Genomic DNA, 17,440 nt, shown 5'->3' on the forward strand with positions numbered 1-17,440 from the left:
GACCCTAAAACTACACAAGTAGGCAGACAGGTGAGGTGGAGGTAAAATGTGCTGACTGGGCACTGCGCCCAGAAACTGTCCTTCGGTTACTTTGGACTGGCAATTAAATTCATAAACTCGGAAAAGATATTCGCGACTTTGCTGCTATGAACACTTCAGCGAGTTCTTTTGAGAATTTCACTTTCAGTGCTCCTGGCTGGCAGGCAGGGTGGTGCAGCGGTCAGGCCGCGGGTTCAAATCCCACTACTCACACGGTGTGACCCTGAGAAAGTCACTTCACTTCACCTGAGCTCCGATTAGAAAAGAAATGAAACCCAATGAACCAAATAAAGGGTCTCAATCAGCAAAAATGGACTTTTACTATTAGGGGCATTTGTAAAACATTTATTAAACCATCTCATCTTTAAATGCAAAGCAGTTAGAGCGATGGCATGGCATGGCGTGGTCTTCCTATCATAAAGCATTTATTCCTTAACTTTCCCACCTCTCAGTTCTCTGAACCACAAATGTCGCCTGCTTTGAGCGCAGACGTCCGGGAATTCTTTGCGCCCCCGTCTTTCATTTTCCAAACCCGCAGCCCGTCCCTACGGACGCCGATCTGTTGTTTGCGAAGGTTTACATTTAAAAGGCTTCATGACAGGCACGTCATGCGTGAGATGTCGTGCCCTGCGTGCCGCCGGGGAGCCCGCTTCTTACGGGCTCCCTCGCTTCATTGGAGTTTTGTATTTGTTACTAATGCGTTTCTTTCGATTTCTTTTTGGACTTCTTCTCGCTGCTCCGTACGTCCACATCGCCGTTTAACCCTTCGGACACGAGGAATCCCCCGTGTAACGAGCGCGAGCGCTAGCGCAAGCCCGAGACACGGACTGACTCCGCCCATTGTAGTGACAAGCACACATGTCGTAATGCAATTTCCACGGGAGCCACACCCCCTTCACGTAGCGTCCGCAAGTTCGTCAGACGCATGGCGCGCTGCTAAACCCGGAAGTGGGCGGGAAACGGAGAGGTGGCGGGACGGTTGAGAGACGTCGTCTAGTGAGCGGTCGCCACTCAGGCTCGAAGAGGTGCGAGATGGCCCGCGAGGCGAGGCTGACAGAGTCCGGCACGGAGGTAAAGGTTCATGCAAGTCGTCGCCGGGTTCGGTTCACAAGTTCAGGGTCTCACAGGTTCAGTCCTGGCCCAAACGCCATCACTTCTGTTTTCGCAGACTTGACTGACGGCCGTCGCGGACAGCCGGCAGGGCAGGGCAGGGGCCGGCAGGGCAGGGCAGGGGAGGGGAGTGTTGTGTTTGGAAACGCTTCGGCCTTTATAGCGCCTCCCTGGGGCTGCTCGTTTACCTTTAGAGCAGGGGTCCCCAACCCCCGGTCCGCAAGAGAACTGACGACAACGGAGACTCGCGCATTGAAGGGCTACAGCAAAAAAGGCGGCCCCCTTCACTGAGGACACTTTTCAGAACGCTGGGTGGCCGGCCGGGGCTTTGCAGCGGCGCACAGAGAGGGGACAGGTCGAGGTGAGAGGGGGTTACAACCAAGTCTTTTAATGGCTTCCCCATATGACGCGAGTCTACAGAAATCTCGTTACTACGAAGTCCATTCAGCAGCAGATACTTTTATTACAACGAAGTGACCGTGAAATGTCCGAATGAATCCTCCGCAGAGCAGTTGTGCACACAAATTCCCAAACAGAAACATTGTGAAAAGTGTCTTTCTTGGAACTTTCCTTGTGCTGTTTTTGTTTTCTGTGGTTTTCAGGGATACCTTTTCCTTTTTGTTCGTCAACATCTGAAAAACATCCTCAATGTCAACATAACTCAATGTCACCCTCCTATAGAAACGGCAGACAGGACAAAATGACAACAACAGTGTTAATGTTTGTGATGTGCAATCTGTTTGAATGCAAAAAAAGAAGAAAAATCTCGGGTTACAAAAGTATGCGAACTGCTGCATTTGAAGACGCCGAAAAAGCCGTTTTTATGTGGTTCAGTGACGCTCGTTCAAGAAACATTCCTACTAATGCGGCACTCATTCAAGAAAAGGTGAGGTTTTTAAACTCTCTTGGGACCTCCGTCAGCGGGACAACACGCCGTGAGCCTGCTGTTTCCCTGCCCCGGCAACGAGCAAACAATCTTAGACAGAGGCGGCAATCGCGCTTTGGGACGCACTTCAGCGTGACGATGGGTTGGGGGGTCCCAAAAGAGTTCAGAAACCTCACAATATGAAGAAGAAGAAGAAAAGGATGATTCAGCTTCTGATTGATAACTGTACTGCCCACAACATGCTTCAGCATTTAGATAATGGTGCCATTGGGTTTGGGCATCCTTGGCACCCTGAAAGTGTATTATCGCAAGAAAATGCTGAGAAAAATTCTCGTCAGCATAACTTGTAGATCGATAGATACTTCATTAATCCCAAGGGGAAATTCACACACTCCAGTAGCCGCATACGGATAAAGACTAATATTAAATTAAAGAGTGATAATAATGTAGACGGGCAGAAAGGAGCCGCAGTGGGTAGTACTGCCAACTCACAGTTAGGAGACCCGGGTTCGCATCCTGAGACCCCCCTGCGTGGAGTCTGCATGTTCTCCCTGTGTCAGTCCAAAGACATGCAGGTCAGGTGCATTGGCCATCCTACATTGTCCCATGTGTGTGCCCTGTGGTGAACTGGCGCCCTGCCTAGGGTTTGTTTCCTGCCTTGTGCCCTGTGTTGGCTGGGATTGGCTCCAGCAGACCCCTGTGACCCTGTAGTTAGGATATAGCGGGTTGGATAATGGATGGATGGATAACTTGTAGACAGGCGAAGGTTAAAATAACACGAAAGAAGCAAGTGAAGCTCCTTCCAAATCCAACATCCTGTCTTTGTGAGGCAGCGTTTTCTGCAGTGGCAGCAACCAAAACGAGATTACGGAGTAGACTGACCACTTCGCCTGTCACTGTCTTCCATCGTCCCCAGATGGGATTGTCTGGTTGCTGGGAACCCCACCCTTTCTGCATTATGTCACACTTGTATAATTTCTATTACGATATTATAACTTAATAATAATAGAAATGTAATGTAAATTGTGTATAAACCCGCCCCTGCCCCAGACCCCCCCACCGGTCTTCTAGTCAAGCGGTCCTTGGTGTTAAAAAGGTTTTAGAGGTTTTGTAATTCTTGGCTGGCTCGCTGTGGTTTGTTAAGATGTTTGCGGCTCCCGTGAACAGTCGAGTACGTGTGGCTGTCATCGGCGTGCGTGTTCAGCAAACTTGCGCTGTTGTCCGAGTTTATTCAGGCGCCACATGAGTTAGAGATGCGGTGCCATTCAGTAACATTGTGGCCCAGTAGTGCGTGGCTTACCTCTACGGACGTTTACTGAAATGTCACCTCTGAATGGCGACACCAAGTCTGCTTGTTTTCATTCACAACCCACATTTTCTTTTGATTTTTTTTTTTTTTCTCTCCCTGGGACAGGTCCCAGATGAGCAGCGGTGTGTCCTTTCACAAATCTAATGTCACATCTTCATGTCACTTGAGCAGTTTGTGATTCTGGCTGACAGAGGGACTTCCAGATGCCCCCCAGTTAAGTTAAAGTTCACAAGTGGGCAGCTGATGAAGCAGGAAACTTAATTCTGCCGTCCAGTTTGTCCATAACTGTCTGGACGCTGCAGACTCCTCGACCAGAATGCATTTCATTTTTATTTTGCCTTTAATATTACAGTCCCAGAGTGGCGCCCGGTCAGACATCTCCAAGTGAGCCCGGACTCCTCCATCTTCCATAGATTGTCCATTTCTGACCAGTCAGGAGGCAGCAGGCCGTAGACAATCATCCCAGTTCTGGAGGTCACACGTCTACATACGCTTTGTTAATAGTTGGCAGCTCTGCCTTTAAATTGTTCAGCTTGAGCCAAATGTCTCGGGTCACCTTCAGCAAACTTCTTACCGTAACTGGCTAGAACTTTGGCCCATTGCTCCAGATAGAAGTGGTGTGACTGGGACAGGTTCGGGGGTGTCCTTGCTCGCGCACACTTTTTCAGTTCTGCCTTCAGATTTTCAATTGCATTGACGTCATGGCTCTGTGATGGCCACTTCAGTACCGTGAGCTCGTTGTCCCTTGGAGTGTCCATTTGTGACTTGCTGAGCTCTTGAGATGTTGCTGCAGTGTGTCTCCGTCATCTTCCTTCCTCGTGATGCCGTCTGATTGGTGAAGTGCGCCAGTCCTTCCTGCAGCAGAGCTTGGCGGTTGATTTGGTGGTCTTTGGCTTGTAAGCCTCACCCTTCTCCTCCACACCTAATGATGGCCCGACAGTTTGGTCTTGGATTCATCAGAGAGGAGGACTTTGGGCCAGATGGTAGAGTCTTTGTCCCCAAGTGCCATTTCAAGCAGCAGCCTGCCTTTTTATGGGAGCTTTGGAGCAGGGGCTTCCAGGGGATGGGGATGTCGGACTCGTTTTACTGTGGATATCGAGACTCGTCTGCCTGTGTCCTCCAGCATCTTCACAAGGTCCTTTGCTGCTGTTCTGGGATAGATTTGCACCAAAATGCGTCTCCTTCCTGAGCGGAGTGACGGCTGGGTGGTCCCCTGGTGTTTGTACAGGTGAACGTGAAGCCTTCAGGTGTTTGGAATTTGTTCCCAAGGATGACCAGACTTGTGGAGGTCCACCTTGTTTTTTTTTGAGATCTTGGTGGATTTTTGTTTGTTTATTTCCATTGTGTCAGTCAACGAGGCGGTGAGTTTGATGGTCGGCCTTCACATCCGTCCACATGTTGACTCCAAATGGGCTAATTGGCTGTCAGAAGTGAATTGTCAAAAGGCTTGGCATCGTTTTCTGGAATTGTCCCAAGCTGTTTGAAGGCCCAGTTAACAAAGTCTATGGAAACCTGTGACCCACTGGGATTGTGATAATCGTCCAGAAAAAGTGAAATACTCTGGGAACACTGGTGTGGAAAACTAGAAACTGCCCTGCGCGGGCAAAGTAGACGTCTTAAACAAAAGTTTGTTAGCGGGCTTCTAAAGTGAGTTTTAAAGAAACTGCCCCCCTGTGTATGTAAACCTCTGGCTTCAACTGTGTGGACGGGAAAAAATCAGTTTTGGGTGGCGGACTCGTGTGGACATCGGCGCCTTCGGTGAATACGGACACTCTGATGCGAGGCCATAGACGGCGGTGCTGCTCACCCATTGGTGTGTTCACTCTCACACACTCACTCTCTCTCTTTCACGCACACTCTCTCACACACTCATGCAGACTCACTTGCACTCTCTCATACACATTCATGCACTACCACTCACTCTCTCACACTCTCACTTGCACTCACACACACACACTCTCTCACACACATTCACACATTTACTTACACACACTCACTCCCACTCTCTCTCTTGCACACTCACGCACACACACTTGCTCTCTCACTCACTCTCACACTCTCTCTCGCACACTCACTCTCTCATACACATTCATGCACTAACACTGACTCTTTCTCTCACTCTCTTTCACACTCACTCTCTCACACACTCTCACTTGCACTCACACACACTCACTCACTCTCACTCACTTGCACACACATTCGCACACTCACTCAGACACACTCTCTCGCACACACTCACTGTGTCTCACACTCTCTCGCACACTCACTCGCACACTCACGCACACACACTCTCACTCACTCACACACTCACTCACTCACTCACACACACGTGCTGTAAGAGGAGTTTTATTTTAGTTTATTTTTTTGTGCTTACCCTCTAAGGACCAGGTAAGATGTGACGTGTGACTTTGATGCCAACAGGCTGGTGCTAAATGAGCAGACAGGGTGCGAGGTCATGGGGTCGTTGATGCCGTGAGGTTGCGTGGAAAGCAATGGCGAGGAACTAAAAGAAGACGACGCCTCGTGACCGGAAGCCAAAGCTGCACCTTACGCGTCTCTTTCAGCTCAACAACAGCAGGAAACAGGACTGCGGCCACAAAGGGGGCCAAGTCGCTTCAACAGGTGTGAGCCCCCTTGCCAAGGGTTACATGGCTGCTGCTGACATCGGACTGGACCCCCCCTTTGTCTGGGTGCTCCTCGTTATCTCTGTGGAGGACGCCCAGAACACAGAGCACCGTCCACGACCTTGGTGGGCTCATGGAGACCCCCGGGGCCTCCTGCTTGTGGGTTGATAGGATGATAAGGATGTAGAAGGTGGGTCTGGTTCAGCCGTTTTCACACCAAGTTGAGGATCAATTCAGTACATTTTATTGAATCAAATCGACCCCCCATGAGAAAGAGAGCCAGGCCAAGAGAGTGACCCCTAAAAAGGGCAGAGAGTGGGCTTCCCCAGTTTAAAAGCTCATCCTGCACGGACCCTCTAAGTGACAATTTGGATTTTTTTCCCCTTTCATATTTCAGTGTTCAACATCAGAGACCCGCCGACTCCTCCAGTTGAGCGAGACACGTCTGTGTGCCGGTAGTGAGGTGAAGACCCTCCATAGTGAAGTTTAGCCCACCACACACAGCTGTCAGCGGACGCCGAGGCTCTCTGGTAGGCACGTAAAGGCTTCACTTGGCGCCGCAGGCCGTCTAACCATGTGGCCCAGTGAGGCCAGAGCTCGACGGCAGCGTTGGCACATTTTGAAGGTGAGAGATGCGCTCGATAGAAGATTTGAAGGTGAATCATGTGAGATGGAGATCCTCGTCCCACTGAGCTCTGGGATCTTTGAAATGGATGGACTGTTTTATTTATTCTGCCGATGCCATCTGAGTCCTCGAGACTGACTGGTATTGGCGGTGAGGGAAGTCGGGCAGGTTCAGTTTCGCCAAGTTTCAGATTTGAAGGCAGTGAAAGAAAAGTGCTGCTGGAAAGTGAAACGTTTGTAGGACGTGAGGACGTGGCCTGTGTGCAGATGACATTAAAACCTGCGCACGTTTGAGAAGGCGGGCAAAGGCGGGTATCGTGTGGAGTGCCGTCGATAAGAGCGTTTGTGTCTTCTGAGTGAGTGAAGCACCATTGGCCATGACTGGGACTTACTGGGCACAAAGCAAGGAATATAAAGACGTGCAGCAGGATTCACGTCTAATGAGGACCAGGGGCGTGCGTCCGTCTGTCTGTCTGTCCGTCCAGTATGTTTGTCTCCCAGTAATAAAACTGAAATTCACTTCTGATTTGTCAACAGCTACTGGCCAGACTGGGGGAGAGGCCATCTCTGAAAAGTCTGCAGCTGCCGATTTTCTCCGAAGTGGGATTCCCAGGCCCTGGTAAGGATCATCGTCCACTTGACCAGCATTTGTAAGTTGAAAAGGCTTTGCTGATCGGGGGGTGTAATAAAAATAAGTGCTGCGATCCTGTAACGGGCCAAGCTGGGTCACCAAATGGCTGAATGTCACAGCCCAAGTGACCAGCAGCCTTCGATGATGTGCCACGCCAATGTCTGCCCAGCCACTGTGCAGCAGATAACGGAGTGTCCCGTACCGGAGGATCGTAAACACAAACTCGTAATTTAGAATCCGCGTTACCCTGAAGTTGGAACAGCGAAAGCTCCGTCTGCCTATTCGTAACAAGGAGGCCATGAAAACGGGCAGAGCTCGTGGTGCTGCCACTTTCCCGCTGGACAGTTGTGACGCGACTCCTAATGAATGAGCAGAACCCGTGGTCCTGCAAACCTTCACGGGACTTTTACAGCAGACGTGTGGCCCCCATCAGAAGACGCAGCGTTACAGTGACGTCGCTGAGCTGCAGTGCGATGTCACATATTTGACAATTGGTGACACGACACAAAGAATCAAATGGCCACTTGTGTGCAATACTTGTGGAGGAACTGCGTTTACGTGCTGTGCAGAGCGGGCTGAGGTCAGTAACGTCCACCCGGCACCAAAGCGCTCAGCACGTGCGTCTCCAACTGACGTAAAGCTTTTGAACGTTTGTGGGAAGGGTGGCACGGTGGGTAGCGCTGCTGCCTCACAGTTTGGAGACCCGTCTGGGTTTGCTTCCTGGGTCCTCCCTGTATGGAGTTTGCATGTTCTCCCCGTGTTAACTCCCTCAGTCTAAAGACATGCAGGTTACGTGTGTGTGTGTGTGTGTGTGGCCTGTGGTGGGCTGGTGCCCTGCCCAGGGTTTGTTTCTTGCCTTGTGCCCTGTGTTGGCTGGGATTGGCTCCAGCAGACCCTGTGACCCTGTATTGGGATATAGCGGGATGGACGATGATTCACTGACTCACATTTGTGGGAAGTTTGCTGTTAATCAGAATCCATCGGTGACTCTTTTAAAGTTGACACTTGGAACCCGCAGCACTAAGCCCCTCTAAAAGAGGTCAGAGGTCAAGAGGAGACGTGGCGGAGAATCCCAGAGGGTCTTTTTAGTTGTTCTTCTCTGGCATTATACACCAGGGGCCTCGTGTAACGGCGTAGGCACAGAAAATTCCAGATACGTACATCCAAGTTTTACAAATCCCAAAGAACGGGATGTTTAATGCACAAGGACACGCCCACTGCCCCTCCCCGACTCCACCTAGATTTTAATATATTTTAATATGCAAATCAATGTAACTGTCACCTTCCGTTTAGTTAAAAGACAATGGAAAAGGCACATGGAAGAAAAATAGAAAAAGAATTTCAGAGAATGTGAAGAGGAGGCAACGACAAACGTAGAATGTGTTATAAGAAGCGAAAGTTCAACTTGAGAAAGTCGCACAGTGGTCCGATATCGCAGTCGACGTGAAAAGGCGAGTCGCAGCCCACCCTAATATTACAAAGGCTGACCCCCGGGTGATGCTCGTCTTGGGGGTGGCCGGGTGACCATCTCGCTGTGTGCTGACGGAATGTTCTGGAGCCACAAAGTGCAACGGAGGGCCACTGTAAGAGATGTGGCCATTGAACTAAGTAAGGCACCGAAGGGCAGGCCGTCCTGGGTGACAACAGATTGGTTAAAAGTAAACCTGTGGTGACACCCTGCTGCCTACATTTAAGACCAGTTGGAGGGTCGGGGTCTTCGGGTGCCTGCACACTGCGACACTTTCTGAGACCCACAGAGCAGCACATGCCTTCAGTTTACATCGGCAAATTCACACTCTGAGGGCACCTTCATGGCATAGCGATGGCACAGAGTGCCACAGTGGAGCAATGCTGTGCTCTGTACTCTGAGGTGACTTGCTGTCCTTAATGCCACACCCCTGTGACTGAAGAGCTGCCCTTTACATAGGCTGTCCTGCCATCGATGATGTGATGCCAGCTCATTATTGTGGTGATTCCTTCCTGGCTGAGGTCACTTGGGCAGCACCGTTGATCCAGCAATGTGTGTGTGCGGCTGACCGCTCCGATTCCATTTGGAGAAGCGGATGTTGCTGTGAATTGCCCTTTGGTTTTTGCCAATTCAACCAACGTGTCAGGAAATCTTCTCTATCTGGACGACAGGCGGGTAGCGCCATCCTGTACAGCTGGCATGGCGCCACTCAGTGATGATTGTGAAATACCCGACTGGCCAGCCAGTTCACGCTGAAAAGCTCAAGAGTGGAGCAGAACTTCTCAGAGTCAGCCTTTGTAAAGCCAGCGCCGAGAGGAGAGCTCTGGGAAATCATCTTCATCCTCATCATTGTCATCGTCGTCTCTAAATACGCAGCCCTGAAGCAGCCAAGGTAATCAGAGTCGTTTGTTCATTCTGGGCGCCGTTGTACTGTTGCAGTCACGTGAAGTACATTTGTAAACGCCTTGCAAGTGTCTTTGGTACATTTGATAAAACCGCGTCGTGGACGTGAATCCGCTTCGACGTCTGGGCCGCCAGGAGATTGTGCGTACGCTGGCAGGTGAGACCGACCGTCTGCTCGTCGTACTGCACGACCCGCCCTCCCGTCTGCCCACCCTCTGGCCCTTCCCGTTGTGTATTCCAATCTAAACTTTTTCATTCTTCTGTAGAATTCCTTATTTAGAGAAACTGAAAAGAGCCTGGTGGTCCATTGTGATCTTGTCATTCTTTTCAAATCCTGTGCTGGAATCCACCCCTGCCAGCGCCTTGGGATTGCTGCCCTCTGATTGGCTCACTCGTTGGCTCGGGTGCGACTGGGCACGTGAAGGAATCCGAGAGACCCCCAGGCGCTGGCGGCTTTTTATTTTTATACACTTGATTATTATACAATAACTCTAATGGCAAATAACACAGTAATGAAAACCTGCCCCTCAAACACAAAGGTCCAAGTTTTCAGTTTGCTGCCATTCTCTGTATGAATGCCAAGGTGGTCTGCAGGATTTCCTTTGGATGCTCTTCCCGTTAATTTGTTTTTGGTGTAAACTGTGGGAGGTTTTGTGGGCCCACACGCCGTCACCACGTCACGCCGTTCAGACTCCCGCCTGAAGCCCAATGACTGGCCTTGCCTGTGCTGTGGCGTCTGGACCTGCCACGTGGTGCTGCTGCTTCATGACAGAGCCTGTTGTCTTGAGGACACGCCCACTGTGACACCTGGGTGGAGGTGGCACCAGTGCCCTGCTGCCTTCCTCTGGAGGTACGAAGGTGATTTGTTCAGAGGTGGCCGGACGCTGGAGCCTGAGGCAGGCTTGTCCCTCTGCCAGTGTGGACCCCCTCGTTCTCCTCTCTCATTGTTTTTTTTTTCCTTTCTGCCAGGTGACGTCGTTGAACTGCATGGAGCTGAAGGGACCGGCAAAACCGAACTCTTGTATCACGTGCTGGTCCACTGCATCCTGCCCACCGCCCAGGGGGGCCTAGAAGTGGAGGTCCTGTTTGTGGACACCGACTTCCACTTCGACATGCTGCGGCTGGTGGCCCTCTTGGAGCACCGGCTGCCCGGGAGCCCGGAGGCGCTCGTCCGCCGCTCCTTGCGGAGACTCACGCTGGTACAGTGCAGTAGCTCGGTGCAGCTGCTGCTGACGCTCCGTTACCTCGAAAGCCTGCTGTGCGGCCGTCCGGCCCTCGGGGTGCTCATGCTGGACAGTCTCTCGCCATTTTACTGGACGGACCGGAGTGCCGGCCGAGAGGACACCCTGAGGCGGTGCTCGGAGTTTCTGCACAAGCTCGTCAAAGACTACCAGCTGCTTGTGTTTGCGGCCACTCAGGCCCTCATGAGAGCAAAGTCGGGCGAGGGCAGAGCGGCGGCAGAGGGCGCCACGCCCATGGACGGCTACAGGCCGTACCTCTGTCGCGCTTGGCAAAGGATGGTCACGCACAGAGTGGTCGTGGGGCGGGCCGAGGGACCACTCTTCTCACTCGCCTCCCACAGCCTGAAGAGCAGACGCACATGGCAGTGCCACTTTGGCATCGGGGAAGGGGGGGTGCACTTTGTGTAGATTGGCATTGATTGCAGTGACTGTGGAGTCCACCAGGGCTTGGGCTTTGAACCACGGCCTGCCAGTCTCCTCATCTTAGGGGCTCTGTGGTTAGAAGCGCTGCTTGATTTTTATTCTGTCCGTTTCTCTCTGCCCATTTTGTGCCCCTTTCTGTTTCCCCCAGCGTTGTTTTGTTGAGTTACATTCCCTTCTGACGCTGAAGGCTGTCGTCATGTTGATTATCACCGCTCTTCAAGTTGGTGGTGTTTACTAAGTAGAAGGTTGAAGCAGTGCCAACTTGTCACGTGGTGCTGAATGTCACCGTGAACCTTGACAGGGCTGTGTCCTATAAACTGTGGCGCTTGTGGCCCTGAAGCACCATAGGAGGACAGGAGACTCGGGGTCATGAAAGAGTGGCTCCAGCACACTTGTGACTTTCTGAGCCGCACGTCGTATTGGCGTCACACTTCGGGTTCTCATGGCTGCACCTCCTGGGCTGGCACAGGCCGAGTGTGAAGATGAAAGTGTCGCCATGCGATCAGGTGCTGCGTTTACGTTGCCGAACAGAATGAAGCTTTGAAGGTGGCACCAGCAGCAGACTGGGCAGGCGCTCAGTACCCCCAACTCCATGCCACTGTTGCTCTTCGACATGTCACGTCTGATGTGTTTTGTATGCCGCCTTTCGCCGAGTGCTGTCTCAACTTCACAGGTAAAATAAAATCCCAGCTTGACAAAGTGCTCGGCTTGAAGCCACCGACTAACACTCTACTTCAAATCAGAAGAGAGGTGCCCTCCATGCTGCACTCGCATTCACCCATGGCTCCCTCTAGTGTCCCATTGTCCACACTACATTTGTCACCGTGTGGGTGTGTGACACGCTGCTTACCTCTAAAACTAAGAGACGAGGTGACACAAGTGCCACAAACTACACATCGCCATTCCTAAACCCTGTAAATGACGTGCCTGGCTGGCACCATAACACACAAACCTCCACCAGCTGACCGTCACTTCCACTTAGGTTTGAAAATGCCAGGACATTCTGACCTGCGGAGTTGTGCTGCATAGTGCCAGCTGTCTTGTCCCCAGCAGCCTTCATGGCCCATGAGTGGCTCCAGCCTGGCCACACATCACAAATTATGCCCAGGGTCTCCTCCTTTAGGTGCCAGCCATGGCTTGTGACTTCCCCTGAGGACTTTGTTACTGTGCCAGGTCAGACCCTCTCGCTCGTGATCCAGACACTGCGCCGCTCACCCATTCCCTGCGGCCCATGAGTCGCGTGGCCTCAGCTTTGGCGGTGGGGTACCGATCTGAGGAGTCCAAGAGGATGGCAGAGACGCGGCCCTTATGCTCTCAAACCGGACCCCCTTCACGTGCCCTTAATGTCCTGTCTATGAAAAGCAGGAAGACGACCCACCGAGTGAGGCAAAGTAGAGGACAGGATGGCACTTGTGGGCCGCATGGGGCACATGTAGAAGGGACTCGGGAGATAGTGGGACAGTAAACCCCACCACTGCCAGTCCCAAGGGTCTTGGCCAAAATACCTAATTAACCCTTGAGATGCTGACACGAGAGAATGAGGGTTAGAAGACCAGGAAATAAAGCGGAAAAAAAAAAAACGAGGCAGCAAACTCGCGAGGGTAAAGCCACAGTCGTGGACCACTGCCATGCCGGCTTTAACACGGCCACTTCTGGACGCCATTACTCGTGCTGCACCCATCCACAGCTCGAGTGCCCAGTCGGACCATTTGGACAAAACCTCACTACCCCAATTCTTATGTAAGGCTGACCTTTCAATAAAAGAAATGAAATAAATAACTGAGTGAGTACCCTGAGTGGCGAGACGTGGCACCATCTGCTTTGTAGTGTGGCAGCTCCTTATGTTTGTACGGACCAAGAAGCCACTCAGCAGAGACCTCGCATTTCTGCCAATAATCCCGTTGGCAATTCCCATGAATGCGGTGAAGTGGGACGGTGAGGCGACAACATGGTGCACAATGGCGGCGTGACAACCATAAAGGATAACGACATGGCACAGCAGCAGTGAGGAGCAGAAATCCACAAATGGAGGGATGCCCTGCTGGGACCTTTGGGGACACCCGTGACATTTCGGTCACGTCTGCTTCTGTATTTAGGGTTCATTCACTCTAGCGTTTTCACATCGTCTCTGAATGTATCTCCATGCCCACTAAAATGCGACACAGACGTCCAGTGCCACTTGGTTTAAAAATCCTTGGAGGGGCCTGCAAGTCACTGGCGACTGCTCAGTGATTTGCCTTCTGCGTCCGTAGGCAGCATTCACAACGTAACAGAGAGGGGGCTCAGAAATACGGGCACAAGTCAAAGAAAAGCCTTTCAGGTCTCCTTCCACCGTCCCCTCGGGTTCAGCTGCCCAGCCAAGTGAGTGGCACCAAGTGGTCCTGCACTCCAGCACCACGAGACACATCACTGTCATGCTGGAGAGACCACCTTAGTCAAGCTGTTCAAGAGGACACTGCCCCCTATTGACAATGCAGCCTCGGCACACTACAGCCCGGCTCCTGCCCTGCCCTGTTGCAGTTCCCACCGGACCCCCTTTTGGGGTCAAGCAGTGGTTCCCAAACTCAGTCCTGCCCACCACACTACTTGGTCGCTTATTCCAAGTGTCTGTCGTTCTTTGTGTAAAGAAAAACTTCCTGATGTTTGTGTGAAATTCAAGTATTTTAGTATTTACAGCCCCCACCGTCTCGACCCACTGGACTAACTCCTCTTCATCATTTTAAACCCTTCAGTCAGGGCTCCTCTTCATCACTGTGAAGGCTCAGCTCTTTTAATCTTCACTCATCCCCTGCAGCCCCCCGTAATCAGCCTCGTCGCTCTCCTCTGGACCTTCTCTAGTGCTGCTATGTCCTTATGGAGACCCAAACTGCCCCCCGTACTCCAGATGAGGCCTCACCAGTGTGTTATAAAGCTGAGCAGACCCTCCTGTGACTTGTACTCCACACGTCAAGGCGCTATATGACCTGACACTCTGCTAGCCTTCTTAATGGCTTGTCTGCCAGTTGAGAGTCCACTACGACCCCTAAATCCTCCTCATAAGGTGGACTCTCAATTTTCAGACCCCCATTGTGTATTCAGACCTCACATTTTTTACTTCCTGTGTGTAATTCTTTACATTTACTGACATTAAACTTCATCTGCCACAAGTCTGTCCAAGTCCTTCTGTGATGATATAACGGATTCCAAATGATCTGCTAATCCACCTACCTTGGTATCATCTGCCAACTTCACCAGCTTGTTCTTTATATTCCTATCTAAAACATTTCTAGATATTAAAAATAGCAGCGGCCCCCTCACTGCCCCCTGCTGGTCACCACTCTTAACATCGGCCAGTTGTCCTCACACCATTGCTCTTCCTGGGTCTGAGCCAATTCTGCACCCATCTACACCCTGAACTGCCACTTCTTTTAGTTTGATGCCCACCTTCTCAGGTGGCACCTCAGCTCATCTGCTCCACTCTGGTCTCCTTTTGTTCCTCCTCATTGAATTCCAGCCTGTTAGTAAAACTCGACCTCCCTCTTCTGACGCCACGCTGACTGTCCTGTCCTGTCCTTGCCAGGTGTCATTCCATCTTCTCCTTAATAATTCCTTCCATTAATGTTCCTCCTTACTGGCCTGTAGTTGCTTGGCTCTGCCCGCTCACCCTTTTTATATAACGGGATGATGTTTGCCATTTCCAGTCCTTCAGAATCTCCTCGGTGCTCAGTGACTTCTTATAAATGTGTGCACTCGCTGACCTCCTTAAGATCTCGGTGGTAAATCTCATCTGGTCCTGGTGATTTCAGCCTATTTAATCTCAGCAGCTCGTCTCGCTCTACAATTTCCAAATCCCTCCTTAGCTCACATGTGAAGACCTCAGAAATATACAAGTTTACAGGGTCTGCTATTCACGCTCTTTATCTTTTAATCCCCCTTTACTATTCCTGAGCACTGCTAGAATACTCGGAGCCATCTTACATGGCATGTGGTCACAGCAGCGGGTCTGACAAACGACTGGCATCTGACTGACAGAACTGGGGAATCCAACAAGTAGAGAGACCCTGAGTTCACATGTTGCTGTGATTACAAGCTTCTTGGTGACAAAGCAGGACTGACACCATGAAACAAATACAAAGGAGAACAATGAAGAAATGATACCAGGGTTCCTCACAACAGAGAAAGGATGACTGTGTTAACGTCCTTGGCATTAACTCCAAGCACGAGGGCAGCTAAATCATGTTTTAGTTAAACCGGAGCAGGGTGGCGTGGAGTGGCACGCTTTGTACAGTCAGCGTTGAGTGACAGGACTTCGCTGCCGTGGCGTGATGAAGTAACATCGGGCCTCTCTCTGTAAAACATCACACATACTGTATTTCTGTGCATTCTGCCACATCCTTCTACGAAGAACACAGCGGCAAACGAGAAGCCGTAAAGGCCGTTTTAGAGCAAACTGAAACCGAAGCTTGGCTTGAACCAAGCGACAGTGATGCCAATGTGAATCGGTCACCAGGCTTGACACGGAAAGAGACCCTGGCGTTTGATACAGCACTGCACGACCAAAGCACCGTGACATGCCAGGTGAATTTGGTCACATGAAGTTTCACTGTGGTGTCAAAAAGGCAAACTAATCGTGATCGGGTTCAAAGACAAGCTAGACGTTCGCCCCCTAAGCAGTGTTCACAGTGCGGCAACTGTCAACATTTGTATTGGGGGGGCGTGGAAGTCATGAAATCTCGCACAGTCGTGCAGGTCAGGCGCTGACATTCTACCCTCTCGTGTGCAAGCAACGGAAAAAAATACAAGTGTGCAAAGAAAGACGCGTGTAACGATGTCAGGCTGTGAGTAGGCGGCCGCCTTACACTTGTCACCCAGATCAGCACCGCAGTGGACACTCGGCAGACACTTCCTCCTGTGGACTTTATCCAGTCTAATCGATTTAGGTGATCTTTGAGTATTTACACGTTTCCGCTACACAGAACAACTTTACATTTTCTGCCTCTTTTATTCCAGGGGTGAACGCTACGGAGGTTAACAAAGGCCTTCCCATTTTAATGCCAGCTTAAAGAGCTGCGGTTTTAGGAGCTCCGCTTTATCTGCCATTTAATTTCTGCAAGCCAAGGGATGTCTGATGAGCAGCAGCTTCGTTAAAATGAAAGCCCCGTGCGAAGCGGCACGTAACTGGGGGATACAGAAAATGAATAACCTAGGAGAGGCCCGCTTTAGGCCTGGTGAGCCAACTGGGATGGGAATAGCTGAGCTTGGCAAGGACGTCGTCAAGGCGCACAACAAACTGGAAGAGGGGGGCAGAGGTGGCACCTTTAGCATCTTAAAAATAGAAAAGGAGGAAACAAATTCAAACCTAAAATTTAGAGAGGCCTCAAACGTGAGCCAAGCCTGACAAAGTCCTACCGTCAGTGACCTGCAGAGATTCTCCAGGTAGCACTTCAGTTCCTGCCATCTTGTTCGCCCTCCTTCCTCTTCAGCATCTCCAAAGATATCCGACGAGCCGCTTCGGGCTTTCACTCGGACCCTGGGAGTGAACCGGAGCTAACGAAACGTGGCATCGTGTACGCAGTCGCTCGGACCGACCCGGTGCTGGACCTTTAATTTCGTATCTGGTGCCACCATCTCACGGGCAAAAGGCTCCATGTTAGCGACTGCTGCGGTATCGTCGCCGTCCTTACACCGACACAGGAATAAGAAATTAAACCGGAAGGACTCTTCCCGAGGCACGTCAACGCTTTCAGGACCAACCGTGTGTAAAACAACAAGAAAGAAACGCGCGCGGGGACACCAAACAGAGCGCCACGCCACTTGTGCGACTCGTGCGCGCTCACAGGTTGTCACTCATAGGGCGGACGGGCAGGCAGGCAGGCAGGCACACGCGCTCAAGCCGAAAGGGCGCATGCGCCAGAGTTGAGCGGCGAATCCGCTCCAGTTCCCGCTCAGCTTTTTTTTCTCTCCACCTCACCATTGGGCCAATGTTAAAAAAAAAGTCCTCTCACCTGGCTACTGCGCCTGCGTATCCCTCCGCCGGGTCAGCAAGTCCCTATCTCTTTAAACTGGTCGAGGGTTAGAGCGCCAGGCGCCACAGCCGCTTCTTTTCTCGAAGCCCTTCAACACCCCGACTTTGAATCTCCGTGTCGTTCCTTGTCGCGGTCTGTGTGGCCCCCGAGGCCAGGGAGAACTACTTTTTCGGCGGC

General features: G+C 51.4%; 1 protein-coding gene across 1 annotated transcript; it reads left to right on the top strand.

Annotated features, from left to right (window-relative positions):
• Positions 1-716: 716 nt before the first annotated feature.
• On the top strand, positions 717-13,034 carry xrcc2 (X-ray repair complementing defective repair in Chinese hamster cells 2). Its single transcript, XM_039754069.1, has 3 exons — positions 717-1,110; positions 7,130-7,211; positions 10,564-13,034. The coding sequence occupies exons 1-3, from the start codon at positions 1,072-1,074 to the stop codon at positions 11,241-11,243; spliced, it is 801 nt and encodes a 266-aa protein (XP_039610003.1). The 5' UTR covers positions 717-1,071; the 3' UTR covers positions 11,244-13,034.
• Positions 13,035-17,440: the final 4,406 nt, after the last annotated feature.

This window comes from Polypterus senegalus, chromosome 5 (genome assembly GCF_016835505.1).
Source record: "Polypterus senegalus isolate Bchr_013 chromosome 5, ASM1683550v1, whole genome shotgun sequence".
In the NCBI taxonomy this organism is placed as follows: domain Eukaryota; kingdom Metazoa; phylum Chordata; class Cladistia; order Polypteriformes; family Polypteridae; genus Polypterus; species Polypterus senegalus.